This window comes from Salmo salar, chromosome ssa28 (genome assembly GCF_905237065.1).
Source record: "Salmo salar chromosome ssa28, Ssal_v3.1, whole genome shotgun sequence".
In the NCBI taxonomy this organism is placed as follows: Eukaryota; Metazoa; Chordata; class Actinopteri; order Salmoniformes; family Salmonidae; genus Salmo; species Salmo salar.
This window is the reverse complement of record NC_059469.1, coordinates 2,649,959-2,667,310: the sequence shown is the minus strand read 5'-3', so window position 1 is coordinate 2,667,310 and position 17,352 is coordinate 2,649,959. Positions and strand designations below refer to the sequence as shown.

At 43.7% G+C, this 17,352-nt stretch overlaps 2 protein-coding genes across 4 annotated transcripts; one reads left to right on the top strand and one right to left on the bottom strand.

Annotated features, from left to right (window-relative positions):
- psme3 (proteasome activator subunit 3) lies at positions 1–6,182 on the bottom strand. The gene is made up of 11 exons (XM_014179106.2): positions 6,013–6,182; positions 5,524–5,556; positions 5,350–5,412; positions 5,151–5,255; positions 5,005–5,053; positions 1,280–1,398; positions 1,103–1,171; positions 915–982; positions 768–822; positions 490–576; positions 1–384 (listed from the first exon to the last, which is right to left on the bottom strand). The coding sequence occupies exons 1-11, from the start codon at positions 6,052–6,054 to the stop codon at positions 304–306; spliced, it is 771 nt and encodes a 256-aa protein (XP_014034581.1). The 5' UTR covers positions 6,055–6,182; the 3' UTR covers positions 1–303.
- A 17-nt stretch (positions 6,183–6,199) lies between these two features.
- LOC106589302 (next to BRCA1 gene 1 protein) lies at positions 6,200–15,777 on the top strand. 3 transcript variants are annotated; one of them, XM_014179094.2, is made up of 21 exons: positions 6,200–6,448; positions 6,649–6,711; positions 7,408–7,426; positions 7,555–7,577; positions 7,709–7,897; positions 8,129–8,206; positions 8,331–8,578; positions 8,754–8,873; positions 9,006–9,251; positions 9,555–9,714; positions 9,981–10,229; positions 10,487–10,618; positions 10,753–10,828; positions 10,974–11,084; positions 11,326–11,475; positions 11,826–11,930; positions 12,112–12,655; positions 12,896–12,981; positions 13,288–13,369; positions 14,239–14,338; positions 14,630–15,777. In XM_014179094.2, exons 1-21 carry the CDS (start codon positions 6,347–6,349, stop codon positions 14,834–14,836), a joined length of 3,090 nt encoding a protein of 1,029 aa, XP_014034569.2. In that variant the 5' UTR covers positions 6,200–6,346; the 3' UTR covers positions 14,837–15,777. The 3 variants fall into 3 exon arrangements, with proteins under 3 accessions (XP_014034569.2, XP_014034568.2, XP_014034567.2); XM_014179093.2 differs by having other exon boundaries at positions 11,790–11,930; XM_014179092.2 differs by having other exon boundaries at positions 11,781–11,930.
- Positions 15,778–17,352: the final 1,575 nt, after the last annotated feature.

Below are 17,352 nucleotides of genomic sequence, written 5' to 3'. Positions count from 1 at the left end.
CATGGGCAAAATGTTTTTTTAATTACATTTTTAAAAATACATAGCACTTTTTTTCTAGACCTCTCTCTGTTCGTCGAGCAATCTCATAACGTATTCTTGAAAGGGTTTTAAAACAATGACGATATTTTACAAATCAAAAACGAAAAAAATACACGTGTGGTTGTCTCTACTGGGGCTATGGTATCTGGATTGTACTGATCTGGATGTGATGGTCTAGCTCTAGTCTGTCAGACGACCCAAACCCAGGCTTTGGGGTACCGTAAAACTTGACAACATGGCAGGGGAAGGGTGGTTGGGTCAGTCTTAGTACAACGCCTCAGCATTACTGCTCCTAGGCTTCTTTATCTTGTCAATGTTCTTCAAGATCATGTCGTGTAACGTTACCTGTAGCAGAGCAGAGTTCAGGATTAGAACGCAATGTGTTAACTTGCAGGTAGAAATGGATGGCGAGGAAAACTATTCCTGTGTATAACAGGACATTTGACTCACGTATTGATTTCTCAGCTCTGAAACTATGATCTTGAGGCTGATGTATTCTTTCTCATCAATCTCCGTCACTGTGCGCCGGTAGTCCTCCTGTTTAGTGACAGAGTGACATAAGGTAAATAGTAATGTAGGTGCAGGTAAAATAATGCATACTAGGGTTGGGACGATATCCAAATGGCCATACCATCGTTTTGCCCTCAGTGAATGCACACACTGTGTAGATACGTTTTTGCCTGGAAGAAGATTGCCAACCAGACCTGCAGTTAGCAAATCACACTTACCACATGTGGGTATTTTGCTATTTTGGACACCAGCTTTGCTCTTGTGATGTAGTATCTATGGGCAGATAGGAAATAAGATGTTCACATAGTCTACTACAGTAAGAGTGCTCAGTGTAAACAAAGTAAAGACTGGGTTGAGGTTAGTACCTGGATATCTGGTCGAGGTAAGATGCTGCCTCTCCCTCCACTGTTCGGAGTTCAGCAACTGTCTCCTCCTGCAGAGGCCAAATCAGTAATTGAGTAATGGTTCAATGTAGCTATACACTTAAATAACACCTTAGGTACAGACAGCAATAACATTTGACCTTTTAATACATTTGAAGTAAACATGGCACCTGAATTGAAACTCCAAAGTTGTTGCCATCTTCTATTCTTGGGATTAGCAACTGAACCCACATTTTGACCTGAAGAACAAGAAAGATGGAATATTAGATCGTGGGTGATAAGTAATGAGTGACATGAGCACCCGCCCTAATAGATTAAGGAAGAAACTGTGGGATAAAGCTACGTACCGTGTTACATTTCTCTATCAGTGTCCTGATCTCTGGCTTGACCTTCTCGATCAGGTCCACCAGCTTGGCATTGCTCTTCATCATCCCACCGGGCATGACAAAAACCTTGGTGCCAGCCACTGTAGAAGGGGAAGAGAAGATGAACGAGAGAACAGAGGTCTTACCACTGGACTTGACCATAGGTGCCTGAGCAATGGAGCAAATGGAGCAGCTGCAACCCCACTTTCAGAATAGGGGTGAAAACATGTTTTTGCATCCCCACTTTACTAGAAAAATATCGTGATACATTGGGTAATTTGTCATTTTCAATAATTAGTCATGTTTTGGGCTAGGTATTAAAATAGATATGGCGATTGTATAAATATATATGATATAATAATAAACAGATTGCATTTTGTACCCACCCCCCATCACCTCAAGATGAATGGTTTTGACCACAAGTTTTGCTTCGATCCCGCACACACTGTGTTGGGTCAGTGCAGTTAGAAAGCACTAGTTGTACCACTGATGCTTAAAATGAAAAGGCACCTGCAATAATACAATTCTTCATCCATTTTGTTGTGCTCTTACATTTGTATCGTTGTTTCATATCTGATGGCGTTGGTCCAATGGTATTGTTACGCATCATTTGAGCTGCATTCACCACAAGCAAATTGATTGTAGCGTTTCACTTTGCCTGTTAGAACCATGACGAGCACAGGCATGTCCGATTTCGCCGGAGCACAGTAGGACTGAGTAGCCTTCCACCAGCCTACAAAAGGTTGCATCTTAGTAGAGAACTGCACGATTTAAGGACAGGGTCAAGTTTACAGTTTAAGCTGCTTCACGCCCCACCACTAGAGTTCAGTTAGCTTCTTTGCTAGCTGTAAAAAGGCGTTAGTGTTATTAGCTTATTTAGCTCTAACCAGCCACAATGGATATCAGAAGTCAAACCACCGAAGCCGCCGGCAAGCCCTGCAGAAGATGCTGCTGCCGAGCTTCGACTAGTTCCGTGTGAAGAGCCGACGTACCCTTCAACAACCGCCACCGGGGTAATGGCTCCACAGCCCCTCCCACTTCTGACTGTTACTGACAAATCTTGGAACAGAGGAGGCGGACCAGGTTAGAATCTTAACCTAGCCGCAGGTTTTCTGTTGAAAAACGTCCATGTAATAGCAACCGGTTCATAGGAACAGAGTGGCTGGAATACTGGGTTTCTGCAGATGCGACATTTTGGTTCCCATGTCAAAAGTTCAGTATTGGGTCCACGGCTTTTGTCCAAGGCTGGAAATTCTAACTGGATGCATGCTATTGATAGAACCAAAGGATTCACTATGCACGCATCAAACAAGGAGCATTTGAAATGCACTGCACTGTGGAAAGAAAAACAAGTTGAGTGCAATGGGAACGGAGGTGTCAACACTTGTTAAATGATAGGCAGCTGGCAATAACTTATTTTCCACTGACAAACGTCTTAAGTCAGCACAGATGAAGCATGCTACACCCAAGGAGAGCTCAACTAATCCAACTGGCATTTGAGGAGGATCTTACAAGACGATTTCGGGGAGAATGAAATGATCAATTACTCAGGAAGTTCCACAGAGCATCAAGAAGACTGCAACTCTTCTGAAAAGTAAGACACAAACATACGCTGAACTAACATACGCTGCCGGCATTGTGTTCGTTCATATTCGCAGCTGTGTCGGTAATCTAAGACAAGCTGCTATTTAGTATCTTAGTTTGCATGAATAACTAGGGTACTACTTTCAGCATTTAGTTCGCATTATTTTGTTAAGACACCCATGTGTACGACTGCATTCAGTCATTTTGTTCAGTTACAAACAGCCTATCGCCCCGTAGCACTCACTTCTGTCATTATGAAGTGCTTTTAGACTAGTCAAGGATCATATCACCTCTACGTTAGCTGACACCCTAGACCCACTTCAAATGTGCTTATTGCCCCAATAGATCCACAGACGATGCAGTCGCCGTCACACTGCCCTATCCCACCTGGACAAGAGGAATACCTATGTAAGAATGCTGTTCATTGACTACAGCTCAGCGTTCAACCACATAGTACCCTCCATTCTCATCATTAAGTTTGGGACCCTGGGTCTGAACCCCGCCCTGTGCAACTGGGTCCTGGACTTCCTGACCCTCCGCCCCCAGATGGTGAGGGTAGGTAACACCTCCACTTCGCTGATCCTCAACACAGGGGCCCCACAATGGTGCGTGCTCAGCCACCTCCTGTGCCCACGACTCAATCATCAAGTTTGCAGATGACACAACAGTATGCCTGATTACCAACAATGACGAGCCTACAGGGAGGAGGTGAAGGCCCTGGGAGTGTGGTGCCTGGAAAACAACCTCTCACTCAACATCAACAAAACAAAGAAGCTGATCGTGGACTTCAGGAAACAGCAGAGAGAGCACCCACCCATCCACATCGACAGGACCGAAGTGGAGAATGTGGAAAGCTTCAAGTTCCTCGGCGTACACATCACTGACAAACTGAAATGAAACTGAAATGGTCCACCCACAGACAGTTTGGCAAAGAAGGCGCAACAGCACCTTGGCACCTAAAACCTAAACAAACTTTTACAGGTGCAATATTGAGAGCATCCTGTTGGGCTGTATCATCGCCTGGTACAGTAACTGCACCGCATACAACCGCAGGGCTCTTCAGGGGGTGGTGCGGTCTACCCAATGCATCACCGGGGGCAAACTACCTGCCCTCCAGGACGCCTACAGCACCCGATGTCACAGGAAGGCCAAAAAGATCATCAAGGACAGCAACCACCCTAGCCACTGCCTGTTCACCCCGCTATCATCCAGAAGGTGAGGTCAGTACAGGTGCATCAAAGCTGGGACAGAGAGAAGCTGTTTTTCAATCTCAAGGCCATCATACTGTTAAATAGCCATCACTAGCACATTAGAGGCTGCTGCCCTATATACATAGACTTGAAATCACTGGCCACTTTAATAAATGGAACACTAGTCATGGTAATAATGTTTACATAATTTGCATTACTCATCTCATATGTATATACTGTATTTTAGTCTATGCCGCTCCGACATTGCTTGTCCAAATATTTATATATTCTTAATTTCATTCCTTTACTTTAGATTTGTGTGTATTGTTGTGAAATTGTTAGATACTCCTTGTTAGATATTACTGCACTGTTGGAGCTAGAAACGCAAGCATTGGCTACACCTGCAATAACATCTGCTAAACATGTATGTGACCAATAAAATATGAGGGCTACATATTTCCCACCAACCAAAAGCACTCAATAGTCTGAGTCTCTGCATTTGAACTTTGTTTGTGGTATAGCGTGATAAGCAGAATTCAATATAAATTCCAAAACCCCCCCCAAAAAACTGTGCCCCCTCACCAATTTCAATTGTCCACTTAGTCACTTTATCCTTGCGTAGGGTCTGTTTGCATTACTTGATAAGTATTTTATTTAACTAGACAAGTCAGTTAAGAACAAATTCTTATTTTACAATGACGGCCTAACCCGGACAACGCTGGGTCAATTGTGCGCCGCCCTATAGGACCCCCGATCACAGCCGGTTGTGATACAGCCTGGGATCGAACCAGGTCTGTAGTGCCACCTCTAGATGCAGTGTTTTAGACCGCCGGGCCACTCGGGAGCAGCCATTACACCTAAGCTTTTCCACCCCCACTTTCAGACAAAGCCAGGCACCCATACACTAGGCTTGTGGTAAAAAAAACTACTCACCCTTGTCCTCCCCAGAGCCATCTTCCATCTTCCTCTTTTTGGCATTTTGCTTTGAAGAGGATATCAAGTTGTTTACAATGAACACATGCAATCACAGATAGCATTTGGTAATTTACAGGGTGTTACTATTCCATTCCAAGTCTCACCGCTTCAAGTCCATCGTGGAGGTTCGAGAGTATAATGGGGTCTGGCACAGTCAAGTTGATTTCTGAGTGTATTTCCTTCAGTTCACAGATGTTTAAGCCAGGATCCTGCAACAGATGACCAACAACCCATACACACACTATAAAGGGAAGTCAGAGGACATTTGACTAATCATTTCATTCTGATGACATAAATGTTTACCTTGAGGAAATGGTCAAGTTCCAATAACTTATTTGGGAAAAAACTTGCAACTAACTCCTCCGCCTGTGAAACAAAGAGTTGAGTTGGAAAATGACATTCAGATCTAGATACAGGTAGCTAGCTACAATATTTGCTTTTGTCCCTCAATGAATAAACCACCGAAAGGAAACTCACCTCCCCAGTAATTCGTTCTCTGAAAGCATCGACCTGAACAAATAACAACCAAACAACTGTTATATCACAGGCAAACAATTCAATAAATCAGTAAGTCTGTTTAAATACAACAAGTGAGTAGACTAGACTACTGTCTGCAATATGATACCAGTCATCAGTTGATCAACGTCATTTCAACATGCTTACTCTACTGACTAGGCCTAAAAAAAAAATTGAGCCGAATTGAGTTACCGGTACCTCGACACCGTTAGCTCGCACCGAAATATGCGGCACAGCAACCCTTTTGTTCAGGGAGGGGCACCCTGTTGTTAGACAGTTTGCCTTGTCCGTTATGACGGGCGCAGGAAGATAAAGCAAATTACCTTAAACACTTGGCCTCATTCTGATTCATATAATTGCAAGCTAGGTCACGTTAGCATTACATTAGCTAGCTAGCAACTTTCCCCCATTATGTCTCGTGACATGTGGCGTTGATAAATCATGTTTTACCTTAGTTTTGAGTTCATTGTCCACCTTGAGGAGAGAATTCATCTTCTTTAACCACAAACGGGAGGAAATTGATTGTCCTCAATTCATTCAATTCGGGGCTAAACGTGTGGTTTTCCCACTCCCGTCAGCCACACTTGTGAGCTTAAAAATGACGTATTCAACATGCGACAACACTACAAACGAATACGCATGCGCATTAGGTATGCACTGAACGCGTCATCGTATTTTCCTGAACGCAGCTGAAGATGTAAACAAGAGGATTGGCGAGTGCGAAAGCTCGTTTTGTCCACTATTACCTTCCATGATTGTCCTGATTTAATCGCAAAAAGCAGCCATGGGGCTCCCTGTTACTATTAAAGTGAATTTCAGGGGAAATGTAAAGAGATTTGTGGCTCCAGATTTGGACAAGTCGGAATGGGAGTCGGTGGAAGCCTGGGTAATTAGCGCTGGCGCAGTTTAGCTAACCTGGGTTCTTCGAGGCCCCTTGCCTAGCAGGCCTAGCTAGCATAACATTACACCACACGAATGACATCTGTCTGCAAATGATCTTTCTAACAACACAAATGATGATTATATGTGATGTTATCTTGTTATGCTGATCCTCAATCATCATGCTTTTTTAAATTGAATCTGCAGATAAAAGCATCATTTGGAATAAGCCATTTTCAAGTGAAATATTTTGATGAGGACAACGAGGAGGTGAGTTCAAATGTATTTTGTGCTACTGTGTATTATTTCAACGAATGCAGTGCCAACATTTCTGCTAAATGACTTAAATGTAATGTAAATGTAAATGTAACATTTCTGATGTACATACAACAACAGTAGTAATAATAACACACAAGAGATACATTTGGGGGGGTTCTTATATGTATCCTCTTACACACAAGTGTAACTCCCCTAGAGAGTAGGATCACGACCAGGGTCGCCATGCGTTGTACAGCGCCGATGGCGCAATTAAGGTTAAGCGCCTTGCACAAGGGCACAGCAACAGATTTTTTTTCACCTTGTCAAATCAAATCGCATTTTATTAGTCACATGCGCTGAATACAACAGGTAGACCTTACAGTGAAATGTTTACTTACAAGCCCCTAACCAACAATGCAGTTAAAAAAAAAGTAACAAATAATTAAAGAGCAGCAGTAAGTTAACAATAGCGAGACTATGTAAAGGGGGGTACCGGTACAGAGTCAATGTGCTGGGGCACCGGTTAGTCAAGGTAATTGAGGTTTTGTCCACTATTACCTCGGCTCCTGTATTCGAACCAGACTACCTGCCGCCCCAATATTAACAATTGTTTATTATTCAGTATACTGAATACAGTAAACAATACGGTAAACTGAAGATATTGTGTAACACTATCTTGTTTCTGTATCTCATTTTTCTTTGATCCAGGTTTCCATCAATAGCCAAGGTATTTAAATAAAGTGTTAACTTAATAGGCTTTTAATTTTTTTGGGGGCTGTTATTAAAGCCTTACAGTTCATAATCTTCACCAACACAGATGTATTCTCTGATCTCTTTTGCGTGTCTGTGTTTCAGAGGAATATGAGGAAGGTGTGAAGGTATTCAAACTTATATGTTCTTTCATGGGTTTCAATAGCAATTTTTTTTATTATTTTAACTTTTTCTTCCAGCGTGTAGAATGTTGTACGTTATTACTGAACGTGGTATGTGGTGTATGTATTTCCTCCAGAGTGCAGAGAAGCAGGGGAACCAGTTGCACATGAACGTTTACAAGGCGAAGCAGGGTCAGGCTGGCACTGGGCCGGTCAAGACCCAAGAAGTGAAGGAGCTGAAGGGGGAACTCCGGCCGGCCCCGCCGTACCCCTCCAGGGTCAAAACTGTGGACAAAGGCACACAGGTCACCCCCGAGAGAGATGCTGTAAGAGCACCACTCACGGCTTTCAATGTTGATGTAATGTTGTCTGAATGTAAGAAAAGTGTTGTCAGGATGGTATATTTTTGCACGAGCGATATAATCATTGTCTTCATGAAATGTTGTGCCAATGTAATAATAAAACTAGAGCTAAGATTTGATGAACACCCACTTTGGTTTCATAGTATGAATTTGACTAATCATCATTAGTTAAATGTCGATCATTTGATTTTATAGGTGGTTGTGAAGGACAACAAAGTGACTAAGCCAGAGGATAAGCTTCCCCCAGCTTGGTTTAGATCTTACATGGAAAAAGTAAGTCCATATTGAAATTATATTCTTTACTATTTCAGAAATATAAAGGTAAACGTCCCTAAAAATCAACTTTAAAATAAATAAATGTAAGAACCTTTTTTAATCGGGATCCCTCTCCTGTCAGTTCAAGGATGAGGTGGTGAAGGAGGTAGTGGAGAGGATGTGCAGCGACTTCTCTGGCCAGTGCTGCACCCACAAGGCCCCCAATCCTGATGGGCCTCTCGAGGTCCTTGGAGCAGTGGGCGGAGTCAATATCAAAGGCCCAAAGGTGAACTCCTCCTCCACCGGCCCCCCCGCCTACTCCTCATTGGGCTACACTCCAGAATGCAGCAAATGCAAGAGACCAGCCACCGATGGAGCTTATCAGTGCAGGTAAACGCATCACAACAGTAACAGATCAATGCTATTATGTTGTTAATGACTAACTCAGAAGTTGAAATAGTATAAAATGTTTATTTTACTTATTCCTCATTAAATATGTCACCTTCAAGTAGTAATATAAGTAACCTTGTGCATGCATTCTTTTTGGTGTCCTGTTTTTCTACAGAGTGTGTCCGTCCTGTATCTTATGTGAGCTGTGTCGACACAGCCACGACCCCAGCCACAACCTGGTGAGAACCAAGACTCCCCTCTCCATCCCTGAGCATGGCATGTCAGGAGAATTAAGGTTAGTCCGCTGGATGTAGAAGCCTGCCTTTACTGTGATGTTGTCTATGCATTATTTTACCTATCTTACTTTCTTGTATTGGTAGGAGATGCTCAGCCTTCACACCTCTGTCTATATTTTCTTTGTGCCCAGGTTTCCAAGGCGAGGAGACCGGACCGTGCGCAAGGCTGAGCGCCAGCGCCTCAAAACCGAGAGGAGGCAGCTCAAGGCCGAGGTGAAGGAGATTAAGAAGAAGCTGAGGCTGGAGAAGAGGGGCCTGCAATGGAGCGGCCCTGCCTCTACCTCCGCCAGATCCAACGTGGCCACCACCCAGGCCCCTGCTGCTACCCAGGCCCCAGAACCAGGCCCTGCCCCAGACCCCCAGGCCTGCAGTCCAGAGTAAGCGCCACCCCAGGAGGGCGTCAGAGTGCTGGGTGTCTCTAGGCCCAGCATGGAGCAAAAATCAAATATTTTCTCAAGAAATAGGCCATCTTTGTAATAGTTGTAATAGAGTTTATCGCTGGTGGATGATGGAACTACCTCACGTGTGAATCTGCTGCTGCTGCTTCATATATTTCTAAACAAAAAAATTGCTTTGAGCTGCAAAAAAGGATCCTGCTTTTTTGATGATTCATAAAAAAACAGGGATGGGTCTGAAGCCGGGGCTGTTTTCAACAATGCTCTGTACACTTGAAATACTAGGGGTCCCGAGGTCTCCTACACCACCTTGGTGCCCACTATGGCTGCCTTGTTTCTGGATGAAAATCTGCCCGACGGGACCCGCCGAGAGCCCGGCACCAAGTTCATCAAGTATTGGAAGATGAAGAACTCAGGCATCATCAACTGGACCTCAGAGACCAAGGTACCACCCAAGAGGAACAATCTCAGTCCCTAACCTGCATACTAAAACGATCTCATTCCCTAACCCGACTACTAGCACTAACCCCACCTAATTGTAACTATTGATTACTTGTAATTAGTACTTACCCTGTCTGATTAACCAGACCAGTGCTACAGCCTTTTGTGGATTCAGTGTAAGTTCTCTGTTTAAGTGTTTGGGTCTGGTTCCTTGGGTTTGTGTAAATGTCTGTGTCTTCTTTGCATGCCTGTGTCTTTGTGTGTCTTTAGCTGAAGTGCATGTGGGGTAACCTGGCACTGGCATTGGAGGAGAAGCGTGAGGTGGCCGTGCCCCTCCTGCAGCCGGGCCAGGTGGGCGTGGTCAGTGTGGCCTTCATCGCCCCAGTGATGGAGGGCACCTACACCTCCCACTGGCGCCTTGCACACTGCGGAGAGCAGTTTGGCCCTCGCGTGTGGTGCAGCATTGTGGTGGCCCCCAGCACCAGCCCACACGCCAACTGTCCTCAGAACAAATGCCTGGCAAGTCAACCACCTCTGTGTCCCATTCACATTTCTTTACCCTGTTCATACACTAGTGCAGGGACGGATTTACTAAGCAAATTTGACACCAGGTACAAAGCAATAATATTTATTTAGCTAATGCAGACACTTCTATAGGGCTGGATTTTGGTTCAGTAATAAAACCTCAAAATCCAGCCTATTTCCACCACTATTAGTATCATTATATAATTCCAAGCCTTGCTCATGTTCGGATATTCTTCCACACTGTTCTTCAGGAGGTGGAGCCCAGGCCTGTGGTTGTGGAGGGGATGTCGAGTAACAGCTCCAGGGACAGTGGTCTGGCCATGTCTGTAGACTACTGCCACAGAGACTACCACTTCCCCTCTGTAGACCTGCTCACTGCACAGGTGAGGAAAGGCTTAGGTTAAGGAAGAGTGCGTTGGCTTTGCCATAAAGGTAGACATCATCATACACCACGGGGCAACTTCATGCTTTATTCAATGACTCAACAATATTAGTATTTTTGTACTTTTTTTTTTAGGATCTGTTGTCCTTTGAATTGCTGGATATTAACATTGTGCAAGAGTTGGAGAAAGTTCCGAACAACACTCCAGTCGGTAAGAAATAATATGATGCCACAACAATGCACGTCAAGGTTTTTTTGGCGGGGCGTTTTTTCCCCTGATATTCAGAGCGTTTAAAGACCTAATGCTTGGCAGACTTGTGATGACCAAGATGAGTTTATTTTTGTTCCGTTGGTAGATCTGACCCCCTGTGTGTCCCCTCTGCCCCACAATGGCCCTCTACTGGAGCACCCAGGCACCGACCAGATCGAAAACAACACTGAGATGAACCGGGTCAACAACCTGCTAGGTAAGGCAGAGGTGAATGTCGTGGACTTTCACCATACTGAGTTGTACAGTAAATAAGTGAAAACAATATCAAATTGTGAGATGTTGTGTTGCTTATGAATGTAGGCTAGACTTGAGGCATTATGTTAACTAGGGGGACGTGTCAGCTTGAGTAAAAGAAGTTGAGAGAAAAGAAGCTTTGATCCCAGTGATGACCCTGAATCAGGCACGGTCCTAATCTTTGTATTGGGTGTTGTGGTCAGGAGTGAACGAGGACCCACCTGGCCACGAGGAGGAAGACATCAGCGGGACTCAGTTTGTGTGTGAGACGGTGATCCGCTCCCTCGCCCTCGAGGAGGCTCCCGACCACAAGCCCCCTCGCAGACATCAGCCCAGCTACTGCAAGCCCAAAGGTGAGGCGGCCATCTTGTTTGGTTGAATTTCCCAACAAAATGTGAAAACATGTAAACATCACTAAGTGAAAATGATATGAGACTCAGTTGAACGATAAAGTATGGTTGTTCGGTCCACTCACTATCTGTGGTATTTGTTATGACTGTCATGTAATGCTAGGGTTGTGGGTTTGATTCCCACGGTGGACCAGTATGAAAACATATATGAAAATGTATGCACTCACTACTGTAAGTCGCTCTGTATAAGAGTGTCTGCTAAATAACTAAATAGTCTAAATTGAAGTTAAAAACTAAAGTTGTTTTAGTTTTTGAAGCTGTAGCCTCGGGCCCTGTCTTTGGCTATGACACAGCATTAAGAGTGACAGGACCAGATTTGCTGATGATGGGGGTTATGAGAGATCAAGGTTCACCTCCAGGCCTTCCCCAGATCACACTTCCAGAGGAGACTGTCACAGGTAAGGAACAGCTCTCACTGCAGCCTGTCTGCTTCTGTTTACAGACTCTAGTAACTCAAGTCAAAATGCACCAAGTAATGTTCTCACCTTTTACACATTGGCAATTGTAAATTAGCAGAAGCCATGATTACGAGACATAATCAGAAAAAGGTTTTTTTTTTTCTCAATGCGTTGTCCTCAGAGGTTGAAAATGTGTACATGGAGCTGTATGCAATGAATGAGGAGGACATGGAAGACAACAAAGCCAGAAAGGATGTGAAGGACCAGAAAGCTGAGGATAAAGAAGATGAGAGCTACGTTGAGATTGAAGAGGAGAAAGAACATGAAGAAGAAGACGAGCGAGCGGACTGGGACGAGGTGAGCAGCCAAATCTCCACCTTGTCCTCGTCCTCCTGCGAGGACTACGTCATAGTCCTGCCGGACTGCTTCGACACCAGTCGGCCGCTGGTCGAGCCCACGTACAGCTCCGCCCTCTCGGAGCCTGTCACTACCGCAGCCGTGGAGCAGGAGCTGGCGCCAGACTCTGAGCCTGAGGAGCTGGACAGAGCCACCCCAGAGGGGGAGAGGCAAGAGCGGGGTGAGGCTGCAGTCACGGAGACCACCATGCACAGCAATGTCAACCAGATGCTGTGTGCCTCCCAGACGCTGGATGCTGTCCCCCTAACCCCTGAGGTGGTGCCACCGCCGGTCTCTCTCCTGCCTCCACAGGCCCTGTACACACACAGGTGAGAGGGCTCTCTGAGGCAATAGTAGGCTATCAGCTTAGCTATTACAGGGGACAATGATATCACGACCAATGTTATGTTACTGTTCAATCACACATGTTTGCAGTGTGTTTTATTGAAGTAAAGTGTGCAAATTGTTCAGTATCTTCTGCAGGAGGACTATCAGACTCATATTATACTCTTGTCCACTGTCCCTTCTCTCTCCGATCAGTATACCATTATTTTTGGTGTGTTTTCCAGGTCTGAAGCAGTCCATGTTGCAGAGCCAACACGTCAACAAGCGTCTGGACCAGTAGAACCATGCCAACCAGCGGTCCATTTAAATGGTGAGACACACACACAGCAGGTTGGGAAAATGTCTACAAAATACAGCCTTTTCACTGCATGAAGCAGACGCCACGTGTTTTTTGGAAGCTCTGATCACACAGTCAGAAAATGTGCAATTTAACTAATGTGACTAGCTAGTCTTGTTTGTTCAGTCGTGTCTTTTGAGGATGTGTTCACTTCGCTGTCTGCGGCCACTGACCAGAAAGGAAACATGTGTCTTTTGAAGAGACGGGAACAGGAAAACGTCTCAACTGTTCTATATTAGCTCTCTCATCCAGTATGTCCCCCCCCCATCTTTATTTCAGTATCTAGTTCAACGAGACCATCAGACTTAGCCAGTGCCTTTGAGACGTACAACTCCAGACCCTGCATCTCCCTGCGCCCAAGGTGAAACACCTACACAATATTAAAAGACCCACTCCAGCTTCCCTAGTACCTCATTTATCACCTGATTTTACTTAACAAAAGTCGCATCTCAATAGGTGGTCCAGGTCTCCTCATGATATGGCAGGTGGGCCTTTCCTCTTTGGTCCTCTATTGCTTCTCCATTGTTCCCGTAAGCAAGGGGGAGGCTGATGCCGTGAGAGTGCACCCATCAGACCAACTCCTTGAATTTAGCAATTGTCATTTAAAAAAAAAAAACGCTATTTTGCTTCAAACATTTTAGTGTTTGTACTTTACTGTATTTATACTTGTAATATCGCTTTTCAATGGTAAAGGTTCCCCAAAAATGTTTGTCCTCATTTGTCTTAGTTGAAACACTTTAGTTTCTGCCAACAAATGATTATTTGAATGTGAAACGTTTCAATATCTACTAATCATTCATTGTTAATAGGCACAGTATTTTTGAGACATGACAAAACATTACATTTACATTTTAGTCATTTAGCAGACGATCTTATCCAGATGAGGGTTAAGTTCCTTGCTCAAGGGCACGTCAACCCATTTCACCTCATCGGCTCGGGATTCAAACCAGCAACCTTTCGGTTACCGGCCCAATGCCCTTAACCACTACGCTACCTGCCTACAGGTAGATATCAGAAGATAAAACTGTAGATGATAAAACCGCAATAAAGAGAAGATATTTAAAGACATTCATGGCGTGATGTCATTGGTGATATAACAATGTGACACAACTTTTTGTTGACACGCTTTGTGGCATTTTGGGTCTTGTGAAAGCATTGCTAGCTCCAAACCACTGGCCCTGGAACAAATTGTTCCCCATAGTGGCTGACAACATCCTTCCTGTTCTATAGGGGCCAAGGCGGTATCACGGAGGGACTAGTCAAGGGGGTTCTGTCAGTGGCAGCGTCCGCCTACAAGGCTCTCTTCACTGGACAGAGCTGCTCCACACAGGTAGGTCCCACATACAGCACAATACGTCACCTGGTCACACACTGCCATGAGATAAAACTTGACGTAACTTTTTAATATGCTCTATGATGAATGGTTATAACATCATAAAGATGAGTGATTCTTTCATATAACTGTGATAAAAGTTGCTGATCTATTTTAAAGCGTTTTTGGCTCAAAAGACCAAGGTGATGCATGTCTTGTACAGTATTATTGTATAACCCCTGTGCACTTTAACATGACAAACCAGAACTAATCTTTTGACCTGGCTCCCCCCCACCCTCTTCACTGCAGCGTGGTGTGGACCCGGCCAGCCAGGACGCCTCCATGATGGCCGTGCTGCTGGAGATGGGCTTCAGGGACCAGCGGCTCAACCAGTGGCTGCTGAGGAAGCACAAGCACAACCTGCTGCACACTGTCAACGAGCTGGTCGCCATGGCCGACAACTCACTACTGACGGGCCGGGTCGGCCAATCAGCCAGGCCGCTACACGACCCATGACACCCAATGAGAAAGCGGGGGGGGTTCATTTTGGCACTGATGTTAGGTCATGGGCCTTACCTATTGACAGGGCCAGGGTTGGTTCACTGTTCCCAAAGAGAATGGAGGTTGTGGGTATTGAATGTAATCAGAATTCCAATCTTCTCCATTGTGTTGGGTATTGGGACTACTCTTGTTGATTTGAAGGACTTACATGGTTGAGACGGGGATTCAACTACATAGGAATGCTAAAGAACTGAATGTCTGATTTCTTTTAGATATAGTGGTGAATTGGCCTAAACAATGCAATATTCTATGTATATATCAAAAGTACTGTTATTTTAGATGTCTGGCAACACGCAACATTTGACCTGTGGATTGTATAAGGAACAGACACTGCAGACTAAGGAAATAAGCTGTTTCTTTCTAGGAGACACTTGCATGTCAGATTTAAGCATACGAGTCATACTTGCGGTACTGTAGGACTCGCATCTATAAATGTTGTCTCTGCATCACACTTGTACTCATTTTCCTCTTTCACATTGTAAGAATCATCCCCTTTCATATATTTCTATCACACAACACTACGTATATCCAACCATAACATTCCTAAGTTTGTTCATGGAACCAAGTTTCTCATAGGTAGTTTTTATGAATGGTAATCGGTGACACGAGTCATGGTGATTTGAGTGCATAGGTTTCAAACGTTCTAGGCCTATACTATGTTTGACAGTTCAGCCTATCTCTCTGTGTGTACTTTTCCTTTCAGGAAAAAAAAGGTTTGTAACTGGACACATGTTTGTGGTTGTGATATGTTCAAATACTAACAGTTTAAAGATCATGCTTTCGAATGAAATGCTGAAAATATGAACTGTGCTTGCTAAAGGGGTCTCCTTTCAATCAGCACGTAAGTAAGTACACTGCAATTGTCAATCAGCCAATAAATAAATTGCACAAATCTATTTTAGTGGCTGAAATGTATTTTCAACATGGTCGTTTGAATGGCAGTGATGGAAAAAGTACCCAATTGTCATACTGAGTAAAAGTAAAGATACCATAATAAAATAAAATGTCTCAAGTGAAAGTCACCCAGTAAAATACTACTTGAGTAAAAGTCTAAAAGTACTTGTTTTTAAATATACTTAAGTATTAAAAGTAAATGTCATTGTTAAAATGTACTTAAGTATCAAAAGTAAAAGTATAAATCATTTCAAATTCCTTATATTAAGCAAACCAGCCAGCATGATTTTCTTGTTTTAAAAAAATATTTATTTACAGATAGCCAGGGGCACACTCCAACACTCAGACACTTTTCAAACAAAGCATTTGTGTTTAGTGAATCTGCCAGATTCACTAGGGATGTTCTCTTGATAAGTGTGTGTATTTCACAATTTTCCTGTCCTGCTAAGCATTCAAAATGTGATGAGTACTTTAGGGTGACAGGGAAACTGTATGGAGTAAAAAGTACATTATTTTCTTTAGAAATGTAGAAGTCAAAGTTGTCAAAAATATAATTCGTAAAGTACAGATACCAAAAAAAATGACTTAAGTAGTACTTTAAAGTATTTTTACTTAAGAACTTTACACCACTGTTGAAATGTATTTTTAATTGTTTTTTATTTCACCTTCATTTAACCAGGTAGGCAAGTTGAGAACAAGTTCTCATTTACAACTGCGACCTGGCAAAGATAAAGCAAAGCAGTTCGACACATATAACAACACAGAGTTACACACGTAGTAAAACAAACACAGTCAATAATACAGTAGAAAAATAAGTCTATATACAATGTGAGCAAATGAGGTGAGATAAGGGAGGTAAAGGCAATAAATAGGCCATGGTGACGAAGTAAATACAATATAGCAATTAAAATACTGGAATGGTAGATTTGACAGTAGATGAGTGTGCAAAGTAGAAATACTGGGGTGCAAAGACGCAAAATAAATAAATACAGTAGGGGAAGAGATAGTTGTTTGGGCTATTTATAGATGGGCTATGTACAGGTGCAGTGATCTGTGAGCTGCTCTGACAGCTGGTGCTTAAAGCTAGTGAGGGAGATGTGTTTCCAGTTTCAGAGATATTTGTAGTTCGTTCCAGTCATTGGCAGCAGAGAACTGGAAGGAGAGGCGGCCAAAGGAGGAATTGGCTTTGGGGGTGACAAGTGAGATATACCTGCTGGAACGCATGCTACGGGTGGGTGCAGCTAATGGTGACCAGCGAGCAGAGATAAGGCGGGACTTTACCTAGCAGGGTCTTGTAGATGACCTGGAGCCAGTCGGTTTGGCAACGAGTATGAAGCGAGGGCCAGCCAACGAGAGAATGAATGAATGGCACTGCTTTTAATGGATTTATTCTATGGGTTTCTGTACATTCTGTGTCTGATGACTTGTTGAACTTATAGGTTTACTATAAGTAATGTGTGCAGCACAAAATAGTTGAAATGTAAAGAACAGAGGGTAATTGTCATGCTTGATGGTATTTTATTATGTAAGCAAAATTGTTCAGCTAAACCATCAATAGGCATTAAGCTGTCGGTGTT